At 37.4% G+C, this 17887-nt stretch overlaps 1 protein-coding gene across 1 annotated transcript in view; it reads left to right on the top strand.

Annotated features, from left to right (window-relative positions):
• ITGA1 (integrin subunit alpha 1) overlaps nucleotides 1–17887 on the top strand; it is a 50046-nt gene that overhangs the window by 22500 nt on the left and 9659 nt on the right. The window contains exons 10-23 of the mRNA XM_075726410.1: nucleotides 2690–2763; nucleotides 4618–4762; nucleotides 5955–6097; nucleotides 7378–7521; nucleotides 8931–9185; nucleotides 9617–9747; nucleotides 11217–11380; nucleotides 11571–11707; nucleotides 12695–12805; nucleotides 13360–13445; nucleotides 13649–13784; nucleotides 14786–14866; nucleotides 16639–16715; nucleotides 17438–17527. Of these exons, the coding sequence (XP_075582525.1) occupies nucleotides 2690–2763; nucleotides 4618–4762; nucleotides 5955–6097; nucleotides 7378–7521; nucleotides 8931–9185; nucleotides 9617–9747; nucleotides 11217–11380; nucleotides 11571–11707; nucleotides 12695–12805; nucleotides 13360–13445; nucleotides 13649–13784; nucleotides 14786–14866; nucleotides 16639–16715; nucleotides 17438–17527 (1774 nt within the window). The remainder of the gene's footprint in view (nucleotides 1–2689; nucleotides 2764–4617; nucleotides 4763–5954; nucleotides 6098–7377; nucleotides 7522–8930; nucleotides 9186–9616; nucleotides 9748–11216; nucleotides 11381–11570; nucleotides 11708–12694; nucleotides 12806–13359; nucleotides 13446–13648; nucleotides 13785–14785; nucleotides 14867–16638; nucleotides 16716–17437; nucleotides 17528–17887) is intronic.

A 17887-nucleotide genomic window follows, 5' to 3' on the forward strand; every position in this document is an offset into this window, starting at 1 on the left:
CAAAACATTTGAATATTAAACAAGTTCTGTAGCTTAATAAAATATCGAAACAAATGTAGTTATGCTGACATTGGTGAAACTGATTAAATTGTAGAAATGTTATCTGGTTATATGATAGTCAGCTCTTGCGATGACTAATCCTCATCATTATTATGTCCTCCAGTATTTTGGTACTTCAACCATATTGTACGTCTTTAAGTATCAACAAGTTCTGCAGTAGTCCTTGAATTCATCTTTAATTTTTTGCAGAAGTAACAAATATCTACTTCTCCGATATTATTACTTTTTGTTTAACATAAACCTATTATCAATTGTTAGGATATTTGTGCCTTGATATATTTGCCTTATTTTCAATTTTTATTTTATATAGACTTGGCTGTATTACAAAAAATATATATTTGAAACAAAAAATGTGGAACATTCTTTTTATCCACACTGTAAGAGACAAGCTACGTAATCTCACCACTCCCAGAAGGCTTCTCGGTTTCCAGATTTTCAGTAGGAACTCGGAGTCTGTGCTGAGATTTCTGTATAAGACACCTGTGATACGAGATAAGAAATATCACCTCCTCCACCTGTGAAAATCCCAGAAATCACGTAATCTGGCTGCAAGGGAAGTCAGAATGGAAACTGGAAATGGGATCTTAGCTTTATGTCAAAACATAGCAAGGTTGAGTTGCTCCAATGGGTTGGTAAGGCTGGAGCTAGAAGATGCTGACTAAATCAGTTTCTGTTGATGCTTCAGGAATAGCTTCCTGTCCCTCCCATGGCGTTTCAGGAGCTATTCTAGACTGGCAACTGTGTCCATGGATCCATTATTGTGGCAGGAGAGAAAAGCAGATTAATTCTGTCCCACCCAGCTTTCTGGTGACAGTCCAGCGTATTGGATGTGTGCAATGTAGGAAAGATTAATTAACCCTATACACTGTAGCTGAATTAACTTCTGTGCATAATATGGAGGAGCTTTGATTCTTGAAATACTGTATCTGAATCTGTTCAAATTCTCAATCTAAATAGCCTCCTGGTAGTATAATAGTACATTTGATTTTTTTCTTGGATTTCCTGTTTTCTTTCTGGTTTTGGCCTTTAAAAAAATGCAAAGGAAAACTGAGAGAGAGTTGAAAAATCAAATCCAACAAAAACCCACACTTGACAGCCAGTGGTTTTTTACACATAATCTTTTTCATATGCCTGTGTGTCTCATGGCATGGACTTCTTGTTTTAACACCAGTTTTATGTTTTATCCAAACCATAGGCAGGCACAAATGTTTTTTCACAGAACATCCTTTGTAGGATGCTTGGCCGTTTGAAACTCAATGGAAAGTCAGACTGGGAGCCATTATCTAAGCAGCATTCAGAGCTGCACACACCAACAGTACCAGCATTGTCCTCTGCCTCAGCCTGTGAATGTCCAGTCTTTCTCAGCTCATTAAGGAGCATCCTTTACTGCATGAAAATATTGTTTATCAGCAAGCGGGCAACTTAGAGTTTTATGCTTAAAAAGGACCGTAATTTTTTCAGACTTAGCAAAGCAGCTACATGTTGTGAAACATGATGGCCTGTGTTTGTGTGTCAAACGTTTTGTGTTTGAGATCATGTCTCTTTCCTATTCCTGGACATAAATCCCAACAATTAGCAAAGACATTATGTCCCAGGGAGCAATCTCTGTGGTTTAGTTGCTGAGTGTCAAAAGTTCAGTATTATTTAATAATCCAGATGCCTGAAATTCATACAGCCACAGCTTGTTCTGCCTCAGTTTCATTCACACAGTTGGAGGTTTGCCTCGGCACTAAGATGGTAGCAAATTGTGAACTCTTCCTGGACAAGCATCAGAGCAGATTTCATAGTTCCCCTCTACTGCCCATTACTGCATCTTGCTCTCAAGGAGGAATCAGTATGCAGACTATAGTTACCTTACTTGTGCTTAAGGTGGCAAAATATTCCTTGAGTATTGCTTTTAAGTAGAGGAAGACGCAGACCTTTCTCTTCCCTGATGATATTTCAATTGTACCTTGGAGCAAAGCAGCCCATCAGAGTTTAATAACTGGTATATGACTACCTGACAAGATACTGAAACTAGTACTAAATCACCTGATACCTTTTATATTCAAAGTCACTTAAGAAAACCAGGAAAATTTTCGTGTAACTTTCTGGGCAGGATTATAGTTCCCAAGCCCTTCCCTGAGGCTTATGAATCTTGGACAGCTGAGATTTTCCTATGTTGTTTTTTGTAAAGGTTCATACAAACATCAAGTGTTTTTCATTTAAAGTTCTACCAGCTGCCTATGAATTTTTAGTTGCTTGAACACAAGGCCAGGGTTACATGGCTGGTGTTTCATTGTTCGCTTAGCTCAAGTGGAAAATGGCTTAACCGTATTAATCAAACATTCCAAACATATTTACCATCAGCTTGAGGTCAAATCTGGTCAGTTTTAGCCCAGAAATATTTCTTGGACAAGTTCTGAGACATGATCTTAAAATGGAAACTCTCATATTTAATGGTAGCATTTAATACAGCTCTTAATTTCTGTATTTATTACAAAAATCTATGGCAAAATATATTCACTGAATATTCTAGTTAATTATGCTATCCTTTACTATCATATGAACATTTTCATTACACTATTCAGATAATTTTTCAGATGGAAAATAATTTATTTTTGAAACATTTTTTTTTTCTGTTTAATAGCAACAACAGACCAGCAGGCAGCCTCATTTGAAATGGAAATGTCTCAAGCTGGTTTCAGTGCTCATTATTCTCAGGTAAACAAACTGTTTGAAGATAGAAGTTCTTTTACAAGGTAGATTTTTCTTGGTGATGGCATGAATTTGGAATGAGTATTTCAGAATTCTTTGTACAGTCCTGTTTGCTGTTGGAAGTTTCCCATAATCCAGGGATTTTTTTTTGTAAAAATGTATGTAAAGAATTGTTATAAACAATGAAAGCTTAAAAGAATAAGTACCTTCTTCACACGAACTCAAAATCTAATGCTCCCATAGCACTTTCTGTCAGGAGAATAGTCTATAATATGTTAAGAAGGACAGAGAAAGACTTTACCAGGGCCTGTAGTGACAGAACAAGAGGCAACGTTTTTAAACTGAAAGAGGGTAGATTTAGATTGGATATAAGGAAGAGATTTTTTACAGTGAGGGTGGTGAGACACTGGAACAGTTTGCCCAGATAAGTGGTGGATGTCCCCTCCCTGGAAGCATTCAAGGCCAGGTTGGATGGGGCTCTGAGCAACCTGATCTAATGCAAGATGTCCCTGCCCATGGCTGGGGCATTGGAATAGATGATCTTCAAAGACCTCTTCCAATCCAAACCCTTCCATGGTCCTATGAACTATAAAACTGTTCTCTCTAAATATTAATGTATAAATTGATATTGCATTGTATTGGTGAAACTGAGACAGAAGATATATAAAAAGGATATTTCTGTCATGGATATGATCTGCATTATTAGTAATACAACATATTATTACTTCTGTTAACACATTGAACACCTCAGTTCTAGGGTAAATATTTATTAAACTAGGATGCAAAAATCCCTGGGAATTTGTATTAGCAGAAAATCACTCCCTACCTATTTTATTTATTCTTGAAAAATCAAAACCTATCCATTGTGATGATCTGCTCAGTGTATACAAATGAAATAAAAATGTAACATGAGATCAAAAGAACTGGGAAGACTTAAGCTTTAAAGATAGGGAAAAAGTAGTGACAGTGGAAAAGAACACAATAGGAGAGTAACTGAACTGAACAAACACCGAGCAATCCAAGACAAACTGACACGCACAGCAAAACCTTCAGTATGGCTTCAGTATGGCTTCAGTATGGCTCAGCATATCACTGGTAAAAAAGAGAATAAAAGACCTTCAGTATGCTTTAACATAAATACTTTGTTGCAGAAGTACTCTGTGTTCATTTTTACTCTCTGTACTATGTTACATATGACTCTTCAAATGGTGTATCACACCTCAGAAACAAGTATTACCCTGATAGGGAGTGTGAGGATTATTTATAAGATTATCTATTTGGTAGAGCATATTCTGGAAGTTCACGAACAACTGACCTGCTGTCATCAGAACCTCACTTCAGAAATGGGTCTTCAATCCTAGGTGCATTGACACACTCAGGGTCTCTGGAGTCTGTCTTATCTAGAAGGGTACGTTCATGCCTTTAGGCAAGAAAGGTCAGCAAACCATTTCTCATTGACAAAAGGCTCTTGCACATATACAAGACTCGCAGATTCAACAGAGAAAGGTCCCAGTTTCTGAAAGTTTGTCTGGGGGGTGCATTTCAGCGTTGTATTCTCTGATTAGCTTTGCTAAATCCCTCTTGTCTTTCTCTTTGGCCTGGAGTGGTGGTCTGAAGTTGTAGGGGCTGTGTTTCATTCTGCTGCTTTTCCTGAATGGCCCTTTTTTTTTTCCTCAAGTTGGGTGTATTTTTAACAAAAAATGGGAGACACTATGATTGTAGGGGCCATTCTATAATAGGAAAAGCAGGGCTAATTATGTAAGTACACAGGAAACATTACCCAAATGTGAGCATCATGATCAATGGATGTCTAAAGATGGTTCACAGAGGGAACAGGCTTTTTGTTTTTCTCTGCATAAGGACTGGATCATGCTTGGAGCAGTTGGAGCATATGACTGGAACGGCACAGTGCTCATGGTGAAGGACAGTGGTATTTCAATGCCAACTAATGGCACTTTTCGTGACAGGCTTTCAGAAAAAAATGAACCCCTCGCAGCCTATTTAGGTAAGAGAAATAGCCCATCTTACAATGCTTTTTGATGAATGCTACAAGACCTCTCTCAAATCTCATTCACAAAGAGTATCTTACAGAATATTATCTTATATGCTAGGAGCCTCGGAAAATTTATAACGTATGGACATTTCTACTGTATCATTTTCTTGTTCTTTTTTAAAAAAATTACAACTTCTGCAATCAAAAGACTAGTCCAAACACTTGCAGACCTAAGTATATCTAGACTTTCCCCAACAGAGATGTCTAATATGTTGAGGGAAGATTTCATAGATTCCTCTAGTATTCTCAAGTTTTTCTATGCCTTGATAGTTAAAAAGTTTTATACAATATTCAGTCTAAATCTTTGCTTAAAATTAAGCTAATTTCTGTCACTCAATAGACAAGAACAACACTTTACCACTATCTTTTTTATAATAATGTTTTGCATAGTGGCAGGCTATTGTTTTCTTCTCACTGTTTTCTACAAAAAGCATCAGTGGCCTTGCTCTCTCCTCTAGGTCTTGCTTTCTACGCCTCATCATTCTGTTTACTCTGTTATCTCATTTAAGCCACATCTTCACTGATCAAGAGTCAACGCTAGAATAATGTCTTTTTTTTACCCCTAAGCACACTGTTTGTCTTCTTTGCAGAATGCCATTAGGTATTTTTTTTATATCTTAAATTTGGTAAAGTCTTTTTAAATTTAGATCCTATCCCGCGTAATACTTGCAACCGTGCCACAGTTGTGATTCATCTGCAAATTTTTTAATTCTTCCTTCACCCAGGTTGTTAAATGGTTATTATTATTAAACGGAGCTAGGTTCAAAATGCCCCAGAATCACATTTGGAAGACTCCGTCAGTTTGACAGTGAGGCGGTGACAACTGTTCTTTGAAAGCAGCTTTTCAACCAGCTATTCACAAGTTATTTCATCAGTACCACCGTATCACACACTGTGTGGGAATAGCAAAGTGAACATGACTTACCAGCATGTGAATAGGTTTAATAACACAGTGGTGCTCATGACTCTGAGACTGTAGGCAAATACACATCCAGCCCTTTTAATTAACTCTGCTATTATTCTCTAGCATAAGTAGGGCTAAACATCTAGTTGTAGAATAAGCCTTAAAAAGGCTCTGAATCACAGGAAGTATTTCTGATGCATTCTGTGTGTGCTTCATCTTGACTTCTTTTCTGCTTCCTAGGATATACTGTGAATTCAGCATTGACACCTGGAGGCGTACTGTATGTAGCAGGACAGCCACGATACAATCACACTGGCCAAGTTATCATTTATAAAATGGAAGGAAGAGAGGTACAAGTACTTCAGAGGTTAAATGGAGAACAAGTAAGTATGCATTCATGTTTAACATACAAGAGGAATATGGCATGAGAAATAGAAATAATGATTTCAAATGAGAACTCTGTATCAGAAAAGCAAATGAAGCTGGGATTTGTAAGCAATATCAGAAGGAAAGGTTAGGTAGATGCTCTGGTATAATAAGTAATGGAAAGTGAACTCTACAGTAGTTGGAGACCCTTTGAAATTTTCTTTTTGAGGGTTAAACCTTCAGCTGTGTCAAAGTGGTGTAGCCATCTCTGTACTTGCAATTTTCTCTGTTTATTGAGTGGGAGGGGTATGCCACTGGCAGGAAAAGGGTGTGACAAGAAGGGTTCTGTGCGAGAGCATCAGCTGGGATAGCATGAAATATTGAATAGCTGCTTGTTATATTGAGTAGCAGCTCACTGAGAGCTGTTCTGCAGGAAAAAAAACATGTAATCACATAATTAAAGATGGTAGTATGATGTTATGCACATAAGGTTGAAAGAACTGCCTACTGAGGTCCCTCCAGGCTGCAGTACAAAGCTTCTTTCAGGAGAATTCAGGTTACCTAATTTTCGCCTATAGCTGATGTCTGCTACTCAGCTACCCAATCCTTTTAGAGTCAATGAAGGAAGGTAGGCATTTTTAAGGTTTGAGGGATCTGGCCTCTCAAAAAGATGCATCTTGCACTAGAAGAGACTGCTTCTCAAGTTGAGTGTAAAGGAAATGCTGTGTGTCTAGCTTAGCTGTGAAGTGAATGTTTCCTACACCTTGTACCCAGTCTATGAATGTATCTAGCTCTTTGCGTACATCTTGTTCCTCTGCATTTAGTGGCAACTTGGGAATTTTGGAGACTGCCTGCACTGTGCTGTCTCCGAGGTTTTGTCCACCATCCTATCTTTTTCCCCTGGCAAGCCCAAGACCATTGATTTTGCTCCTTCTATGTATTATTGTTGGGACTGAAGAGAAAACTAGCTTCCCCAAGACACTTCTGTTCAAATGCTGTCTTAAGAGGTCCTGCTCCCCTTAGCAGGTAGAAGGCACCATTTGTGCCTTTCAAACTCAGGAAGGTTGAAAGTTGAATGGACCATTCTTAAATAAAAAAATCTGACAACAAACCCTAAAACAGAAAAAGCTTCAAAGGCAAACAGACCAAAAAGATCTTCTAGGTAGCAAAGAAAATTTCTGCCTAATGGTTAACATTTGGCATTGTTGTAAGCAATGGTAAAACAGGTGTCTGAATAGGAAACATTGCATGATGTTGCTGCCTCTGTCTCTGATTTATACCTTGTATTCTCCTGCAGATTGGGTCATATTTTGGGGGTGTTATTACAACAGTCGACATCGATAGGGACTCCTTTACAGACCTTCTTCTTGTTGGAGCACCAATGTATATGGGAACTGAGAAAGAGGAGCAAGGAAAAGTATATGTTTATGGTCTGAACAAGGTAAGCGTGATGTTTATTGACCAGGAACAGAACATGCTCTTTACTGTCCTCATATCCTTATTTTAAAGAAATATGATAATTGAGCTGGGGAAGATCTGTTGAAAACAGAGAAACGTGATTTTGACAATTGACAGTATAATACAGATTATTTTTGGAAACTTTCTTCTCAAACTCTTGTTTTCTCACCTTTTTTCCTAACGGACTATATTATATAGATAAGCACTATACCCTGTAAGCTGCAATATGGCATAGATGCAAATTTATAGGATTAATTTTCTATCACATTTTCTTTTTGCTTTCATGGATTGGGGAACAATAGGGGTCATCCATCCTAAAAGCGTGTGCTCCAGTATCCTTGTGACTTGCTTACCACCCTAGACCTAAACCCCATACATCCAAGAGCTTTTAAACATGTTACAACTAGATTGAGGAATATACCAGCTACTCCTCAACTTCTTAATTTGATGTCTCTCCTTCCAATGTCTATGCATACTTTTTCTTCTTTTTTTCTTCTTTTAGTCCTGTACCGTTGTGTAACATTATAACAGTTATCAAAGTATGTCCTAGCAATGGCGGTCTCCTAAAATACGATTGCAAGAAAAGGACCTAAAGAGACTAGAACTGTTTGGCAAGGAACTCTTCCAGTTTCTACATGCATTTTGTTAACAACAAATTGCTGGTGAATAAGGTTGGCGAGAAAACAAGAATTCCATGTCCTCCATTGATGTGAGGGTTTGACATTTGTTTTTCCTGTGCTTCCTTTTATCCATCTCCAAATAAAGGAGATGCAGCAACTGCTTGCTGCTGCTAATCTCTAACATGGAACTCATGGGGCCAATCTCTTGGAAAGATCAGTTACATACCATACTGTATGTGTGGTTTTGATCTAGGATGCACACTGAACCAGAAGAATATATATGTTAGGCCGTGGAGTACATGTCTACTGAGGACAGGATTCAGTCTATGTAAAAGAAATGCTGTCTTTTGTTCTGGAATAACAGTATTGCCATCTGTGTTTAATCAGAAACTTGGCTTACTTCTCAGATTAAGAGAATGCCTTCAGAAGAACTCTTTACACTATCTTAAGAATGAATTGGTTTACTTACAGTAACTTCCAAATATTGTTATGATGCTATGCTTTCCTGTGAACCTCTAACGTCAAGAAATATGCAGAAGCATCTAGATATAGAAAGAGAGGGAGCAAGAATGCCTTTCCCACCCACTGCTCAGAAAGAAAATTTGAATTATAGTTACAGAATCACAGTTTCTACAGTGCACTCAATCACTAGGAATAGGATGTAATTGTTTCATTTAATTCATCAGTTTGTCTTCTGGACAGGAGCTCTTAAAAGCCTGCATTGCTAAAACGTTGATGGAAATCCACAAACTCTAAATCTGTTCTTTCACAGACAAAGTTTGAATATCAGATGAGTCTTGAACCTACAAAGCAAACATGCTGTTCACCGTTAAAACAGGACACCTGCAAAGTTCTTAAGAACGAGCCTTGCGGTGCACGCTTTGGGACTGCAATTGCTGCAGTGAAGGATCTCAACCTTGATGGATATAATGACATTGTAATAGGTTCTCCCTTAGAGGATGATCATCGGGGAGCTGTTTATATTTATCATGGCCGTGGCAACACAATCAGTAAAAAATATTCGCAGGTATGAAGTAAAACTTTACAGATTGGCAGCCACTGTAAGTGTATGTAGCACAAATCCTTTTTTCCTGTGTCTTGCCAACATAGAATCAAACTATGACATCTTCTTTCATGACAGCTTCTGTTTTAAAATGCTCTGCGTTTAAACTCAGTCTGATTTAGCTGAATTTGACTCTAATAATATTAGAAAATATATTTGCATGTTTTTATTAGAAACCTTCTGGAATGTTCTGTACAGCCAGAAAAGTAGATATTTTGCAATTCTGAAAATTTATAGTGTGTTCATCAACATGGTAACCCTTTTAGGAGTATTGTAATGAAAATTTCATATTTTTAAAGAGTCTAAAAGCCAACTAACTGCCAACAAATGCGTCTTGAACATTCTTATAAAATTCTTCAATATGTACTTCATAAACCTCTTAATGCTTTTAACAGCGTATTGCATCAGGTGGAGATGGGGAAAAAGTGAAGTTTTTTGGCCAGTCTGTGCACGGAGAAATGGATTTAAATGATGATGGGCTGATTGATGTCACCATTGGAGGCCTTGGCGGGGCTGCCCTCTTCTGGTACGGATACTCACAGCAGCTGTCAGGCCAGCAACCAACCATTTTTCTCGGGATGCCAACATAAGTTGCATGCACTACAGTTTGGAGTGTTGTGAGAATACTAGTTTCATCTCATGCTTTGACACTGGCTGTGAATCTTCATATTTTCATGTCTGTCTGGACAACGAATATAAAACTTAATGGATAATATATAGTAATAAAGTAATAAATATAGGAATGTTTTAGAAACCTTGTTATCCTAGTATGAAGACCTTGTCCTCCTAGACCATCTTCAAAATAGAAACTGGTTCCACTTGTGGCACTAAGTAAAACAGGAAGAAACCCTAAGTGTTCTCTTTTAAGCAATATATTGTGTATTATCTTATTAGCAATATCAAGGACAGGTTCAAATATAAAGGGGTCACTAAGAAAACCTATTTGACTTCCTAATAAGAAAACTTGAGTTTGACTCCCTACAGAAAATCTTTGAAAAATTTAATTAAACTTTCTGGCTAGCTGAATTCATTCTCTTTACAAAAGAGCATGACTCACATGGCATAATGAGCAATATATTCTTTTAAGGGACAGGAGAAAAATACCAGTAAGAGAAATAAGCAAGGTAACGTGAGCTAGATGATCTCTAACGGTCCCTTCCAACCCAAAGCATTCTATGATTCTATGATTTCTAAAGCATAACTGAAACCATTTGTCTCTCTGGTAAGGCAACTGCTAAGCCAGTTCCTTGCTTTCCCTTTCCTGCTGTTCCACCCAACTCACCTGCTAGGTGATGAAGTTTGTCAGGTCTTGCTACCATCCTCAAGCTGCCAGCTTCTCCTCACCTTCATCTGATAGTTTGTGTTTCTAAAACCTCCATGTGTGAATGCAATGACATGCCCCTTCACTGCATCGTTTAGATCACAAACCTGAAGAAATCTCTTTTGCCAGCTAAATTTTCTGCTGTTTTAGTACACCAGCATACTCCATCTCAAGGCCAGAAGGGAACTGATACAGAGCAGACAGAGAGGCAGGAATGACTTGCAGGGACAGGGGTGAAGAGGGGTTAAAGTGAAGCAAATTGGTAGTGAATCTCAGCCTGTTTATCTACCCACAGCCTAAGAGATGGCACACTACCCTCCAGCTTGTGTATAATATGTTCATCTGTGGATGCCCTCAAGGATGGGTCTGGGCCTTCAGTCTCTTTTAAAATGGAACTGGCTGTATAGGGTTGCTTAAATACTTTTGAAAATATTTCCTTTCATCTGGTATCTGTTCTGAAACAAGAATAGCACTGTGGAGAAACCCTGTGACCATTTGCTCCCTAATTTGTTGTTTACTGGTTCTATGTATGGAAGGTATAGTCATTTATTTGTCTAAAGCATCACATATGTGTATTTTAATGTTGAATTTACACATTTAGTAAGTTCATTATTAAGTCAAAAAAAGTTGCTACTATTATTTTCAAGGCGTTTTCTCTCTGTGTTTTTGTTAAGGTCTCGTGATGTGGCTGAAGTAAATGTTTCCATGCAATTTACACCCAAAAGCATCAATATCCAGCAGCAAAATTGTCAGATAAATAAAAGAAACACAATATGCATAAATGCCACAATTTGTTTTAAGACCAGACTAAAATCAAAGGAAGATACATTTGAATCCAGTAAGTAAATAAGCACTAAACTATGAAATCTTTATGCTCTAAAACTGCTATGCTCACATTTGTTTATTTCTCAAAAAATGGAACGCAACTCTTCTGAACTCACTATTCCAAGTGCATTTAAAATCCTGGTGGAAAAGAGAATGTGTAGAGGCAAATTGGTTCATAATATTGATCTCACCTTCCTTTGCAGGTCTGCAGTATTGGATTACTCTTGACTCACAGAGACAAATATCTCGCAGCTTGTTCACAGAAAACCATGAGAGGAAAATGCAAAAAAATATAACTGTCAGAGGGTCAGAATGTATTAAGCATAACTTCTACATGTTGGCAAGTAAATCATTTAAAGTGTTTTTCTCATGTTGATATTATAATAACCCAGATATATCCCATTAATTGTAAATTGGGACAACAACATCTGCATCCAGAATTAATCTTAAGAAGTGCACATAAAATTGTTTACTATTTAGGGTTTATATATTTGTATATGTATATAGATATAAACTATTCATTTATATGTAAAGTCTGTTTACCTTCGTCTTTTTGTTTGAGTCTGTCTTAAGAAAGAGCATAACACACTTAGTGGAACCAAGGAGCTATCATGGTTATTAGTTTAGGTGCATTTAAAACTCAGCAGGAGTATGTGAGCTGGAAGTCTAGTTTGCATATTGGTGCAATTCCCCCTTGTAAAATATAGTAAAAAAACTTGCAATTTAGGTTTGGGATAGAGAGTACTTATTCACTGCGAAACAGAAATGTCATTAGCAACTGTGAATATGAAGTTGCCCAGAATTGTAACTGATGTGCAGAGTGAATGGAGGTGTATATTATGAGCTACCCATATTCATGGTGTTTAGTGACTTCACAGTTGTATCATAATTCAAAACTAACGATAAATGATGTCCAGAATTTGCCTGAATATGCAATATATCTAACAGCAGGCCTCAGTTTGACTTCACACAAGGTGATACCGCTGCTGTTTCTCACTGATCTTTTAAGCACAACCAAAAGAGGAAAGTCTACAAGTTGACTGTTCTGAGACATTCTTAAATGAAACTGTGTTGGATATGCTCAGGCTATGTGACATTTTTATGATAAGATGAGATGAGATAAGCAAACACATTAGTATATATTTATAAGGATTGGCTTGCACATTAAATGCTTATCATCAATTGCAAGCATTCAAATGCTTCTTTAGCAAGGATGGCAATAGTGTGACTGAAAAATATTTTACCTCAGCATTGTCTGGTTTTTTTAACCTCCTTAGATATTAAAGTGAATGTCCATAACAGCAGTTTTGTTTTCTTTATGTTCTAGGATAAGCCTGACTTTCAGGACTCTGTAAAGGTTTTGCTGGAGTTCAATTTTTCTGATCCAGAGAGTGGACCTGTTCTTGATAGCAACCTGCCAAATTCAGTATCTGAATATGTAAGTCAGCAAGATTCTGTATTAATAATCAAAGTATATAAGTAAAATTCATAGCCCACACAAGAGCTCAAAGTATTGTCCACAAATTGGCTAAAGAGGTTGTTGACCTTGTCCAGGAGATGTTTCCTCTAGATGAGTCTTCACGAGTGAAAAGCTTGATTCAATGTGCTTGGGAACCAGCCTGGGGTTTTAAAGCTGTCCAGAGTTAACTGAAAATAGAAGAAAGTGCAAGCAATTTTATTGTCATTTTTTACAAAGATAGAGCAGAGGAATGTTAGTCATATACTTTGATGGTGCTTGGCATCATTCATACTTCTACTATTGCCTCTTTTTCTAATCTGGATGATTCATTTAGAAGGGAATGCGTAAAAAGGTTGTGTTTCACCTGTGCATTTTACAGGATAGTGACTTGTTTAACTGATTAATATTAGGAAAGACTTCTTTGATTGTCAAACAGAAGACCTTATATAAAACTAAATAATGAATTAAAATGCAAATATTTAATTTTAATAATAAATGCAATAAAATTGAGAATAAAAATACTATTGTTGCAGATTCCTTTCACAAAAGATTGTGGAGCCAAAAATAAATGCATTTCAGATCTTGTTCTGAATGTAAAAGCAAGCATAGCTGGAGACAGGTAACTACACTGGGTTTCTTGTATCACTTGATATCCGTACAAAATGTCTATGTAAATTATAAGTTCTGTAGTCTAATAAGATAATGCTATGGCATAATTTCCAAATCAGAAACAATATAGTCTGGACACTGAAAGAAGTTCCTCTTTATGTTAAAAACAGATTCAAAAGTTAAGATGTCCAACATTCTTACTTTACTTTACAGCTCTTCTCCATTCATTGTAAAGTCACGCAATGATAAGTTCACCATTCAGCTCGCTGTGAAGAACAAAAAAGACAGTGCCTATAATACCAGAGTTTTGGTTCAGTATTCTCCAAATATTATTTTTGCTGGCATTGAGGTAGGAATTTTTCACACTGTCACATTTATCATAACCTATATTGCTAGAGAGATCTGAGGAAGCCTTTTTATTAAGCCTGATTTTCACTGCTCTGGCATCATCTCAGTTGATTGGAAGAGATTCCTTGGGAGTGCTGTCCTCGCTTATCCCTCTAAAAGAGTGTATTTTGACCTGAGTGGGCTCTTGCCTAGCCTCTGTTAACCGCAGATGCAAGTTTCACAATGACACTTAGACAGTAAGTGCCTGCATCTTAGATGAATGTCAGCACCGTGAACCATCTGTACATTTGTAGAGCTAGAAATGCTTTGTTATTCATCAGTACAGCTCCTGAGCCTCTAGAATTCTTCTTTTGCACATGTATAGAAAAAGCACTCTCTTGGAAGGGCAGCATAGATCAGTGCCTGCCTCATCCCTGTGTCAGACAGGATTTCCAAAGTAGCTTTTTTTCTGCCTGCCTCATTAGATATGCTACGAATTCACCTCAGTCAGGTGGGAAACATTAGAAGTTTGTTTCCAATCAACAGTCATTGTGATGCACATTAGGAGAAGTCAGGGATCCATTAGGAGAAGTCAGGGATCCATAGCACTATTGCTGAACCTGTGGCAATAATTTATGGAGTATTAATGTCACTTTTATTTCCAAGTTAGGAACACATTTACAAAACTACATGTAAAAGCTGTGTACTTACACACATGTTGATCTGGTAGACCCTGTGACTTACTTGCATGATGTCCAGTTTGTACGTAATTGCTGATGTTCCAAACTCTTTCACTGGGAGGGAGTAATGGCTATTAATTGATGTAGATGTCCATAGGTGGAAATTGTTTTGCAGAAGTTGTGGCTTCCTGTTTTTTTTCCAGTTCATTTAAGGCTTTGACTCCTAGGATGTTTTGACAATGAAAAGCAGCAACAGTATATGTGTTCAACAGACCCTTGATGCTTAGTCAAAATTTAAAAAGAGTTTGCACAAGGTCATGATTTAACTTTCTTTTTCCTTTAGGATATACAGAAAGATAGCTGTGAATCTAATCACAACATCACCTGTAAAGTGGGATATCCGTTTCTAAAACCTGCCGAAGAGGTAAAAACTTCCCCTGCATGCAAGTTCTCCTTGTTCTGTGTTGTTCTAAGGCCGGGGCAGTCCTTATCACCTCTGAATTTCCTTTCTCTTGTGTTCACCCCGAAACCTGTCCATGCATGTGTCCCAAGCTATCCTTGATACAAACTGCACTGAGCCAGATAGGAAAACATCAGGTCTTCAGTACCTGGGCAGTCAGCTGTGGTACGTGAGGAGGTAAAAGGTGCATATTGCCATCCATGACACTGTCAGAAGACAAGTGATACACCTGGCCAGAAGGGTCTGTCTCCAGATGTATAGGATATTGGTGTGGATGTACTGGTAAGACATTAGATACTGTGGCGTTCCACAGGTTGGAGCCTATGACTTTAGTTATTTTGTATATAAAATTTAATCAGATGATTGAAAAGAGAATGAGCTGGTATGTGGAAATGCTAAGCTGGATCTGCCAAAGCCAGATCTTAAAATCATGGATATGTGATAAGTCTGTATGTCCTGCTGGAATAGAGAGGGAGCTTTAGCTAAACTTAGCCTTTGAAAATATGCATCTAAGCCTCACTTAAATAGTTCTGATACTGAATTGGGAAATATCAAATTGCATTCAAATAAGAGCAGCTGTCTTTCCTGGCAGTTTCTTGTCTGTTCCTCTGTCATATCAGGTCTGTCTTCCAGATGCATAACAGAGGGAGGATCAGGAGACATGTCCTCTTACATTGCCTGCCACATAAACATTCCAGCTTGTATCTTGGACTTGTAGGAATTAAGTCAGCTGTTACTTTATTGCAGCCAAAGAAGCATACTACCCAATGCCACTGCCCACAATGTTCCATTCCCAGCTTTACTGGATTTTTCGCATTTTCCTTTCATGCTTTGATTGTTAGTTTGTCTGTAGCTATATATCCTTAAATTTAGAAGTTTCATACTCTCCTTTGCATTCAGAAAACAATTAATCTCTGATTCACTGATAAGCATCCCTAATACGTTCCTCTTTAAAGCCTCTTCATGGCTCTCTATTTTTTTAATATGAAGAAATATCTAAGACAAATTTCTATGGATCACTTTGTAATAAAGATTTGTACACATTAAAGGAAAAATAGAAGTTTGAGCTGAAAAATACTGCACAGCAACAAATAGTAAAACTTGTGCTTCATATAAAATTACCCTTCAGTGTCAGGATATGAAGAGGGACATGTTTGGGACAGTGTTCCCTCATGTTATGTAGTGCCAAATTGTGATAGATGTGCCCTAGTTATAACGACCAGGGGATTTTTGTGATACCTAGTAGTTATTTATTTACATTGTAAACATTTCTGTTTGGTATTCTAGGTGTTTTACTAAGTTTCAGCAGCCTTCTATAGGCAGCTCCTCTCCACTGGAATTGCCAGGCTTTGAAGCCAGGCTTTGAAGCTTTGTTTCTTCCTCCATGGAGAAGAAAATGGGTTTGACAAATTGCTTGCAAGATCAGTTGGTTTCTATTAAGAATTACTTAGCTATGTATTTTTAATATACTATATAATGTTTTACTGAGGCCTCTCAGTTCTGAAAATCTGAGGCTTCTGTTTAATAAGTGATATCTGTTAGATTTCCTTCTTGGTTGGGACAAATTCAAAAAAGTGGATTCATTCATAGAAAAGCGTTAAAATGTGAATAAGGATTCCACAGATAAAAGTAGAAAAATTTTGCTCATTTTTCATCAGATCAAACCTGATTAGTGTGCTTTTATTTCTTTTTTCTTCTTTTTCCTTTTAAAATGTGTAATGTATTTCTCCAAACAGATTTCCTTCAAAATATCATTCCAATTCAATGCATCATATCTCCTGGAAAATGCTACTGTTCATGTATATGCAACAAGGTTAGTTGCAATCATGGCTTGTTTACCTTCTGATCTTTTTTTTTTTTTTTTCTTAGAAAGCTCTACAGCTTTGTGTTGCACAGTAAAACAAGGATGACTTTTCTGAACTCAGAAGTGGTTAAGCAATCTGTAGAGCTGGCAGCTTTATGGATGTACTCAGTCCAGCAGTGGACTGAGTCGACTAAATAGATAGTTTTTTGTCTTTAGAGCCTGAGAGTCACAAATGAGTCATAATTTCCAGTAGTTTTACCTTCAGAAAAGGTTTATTCTTTTACAAAATCACTGCATACTTTAGCATGAATCACAGTTTATGCCAGACAAAAAGGTCTGGCCTTCAAAGAGAAAGAGCATTGCGGAAGTTGTCTATGATAAACTAAAGGAATGCACTTGCCCTCAGTGTTTGCTCTCCCTGCAAAATACAGGGATGGTGTGAGAGTAGTGGCCCTTACTTGGTCCATTTTCATTCAGTCAGCTGCAGTCTGTACTCTTAAAGATGCATCTCTGAGCTGGGACTTGTACAGGACTTAACTTTTTAGTTACTGGAGATAGTCTTTCAAATTTATTTTTAGGAGATAGTAATTAACTGGAAATGGATAGTGTGTTTTCATACACAGAGCTGCAAGTATTTTAGTTTCTTAAGATCCCTTCCCACCTAGTAGTCGTGTTGCATGTGCAGATCCTATCACAGTCTGATCTCAGTGGCATATGTTGTTTTATTTCAGTGACAGTGAAGAACCACCTGAGACCTTAAGTGACAACAGAGGACATGCTACAATTCCAGTAAAATATGATGTAGGATTAATATTTGTAAGGTATTGATGCTTCTCTGTACCTCTATTTGCTAGCACAGTAAAGCTAGCACAGGTCTTCAAAGAGAATATAGTATTTTTTGTTGTTGAGCTGTGCTCAGTTAGTATCTACAAATGCTAGGGTCATGAACAGAAAGCACAGGCTTCATTGAAAAGAGCAGTTACATGAAATAATGGAGCAGTTACTGTCCCTATCTTGCTGTAGCTCCATTTTACCTATTTAAATTTGACCTGCAGTTTTGCAAGTACAACAGCAGCTTTTGCTGATTTTTGTACTTTGCTCTATTCATTCAAAGGCATTTTGGGTACCTACGAAAGCAAATACTTCGAGCTTCCTGATGGCCATGAGTTTGTAGCCCTATA

This window comes from Pelecanus crispus, chromosome Z (genome assembly GCF_030463565.1).
Source record: "Pelecanus crispus isolate bPelCri1 chromosome Z, bPelCri1.pri, whole genome shotgun sequence".
NCBI lineage: Eukaryota > Metazoa > Chordata > Aves > Pelecaniformes > Pelecanidae > Pelecanus > Pelecanus crispus.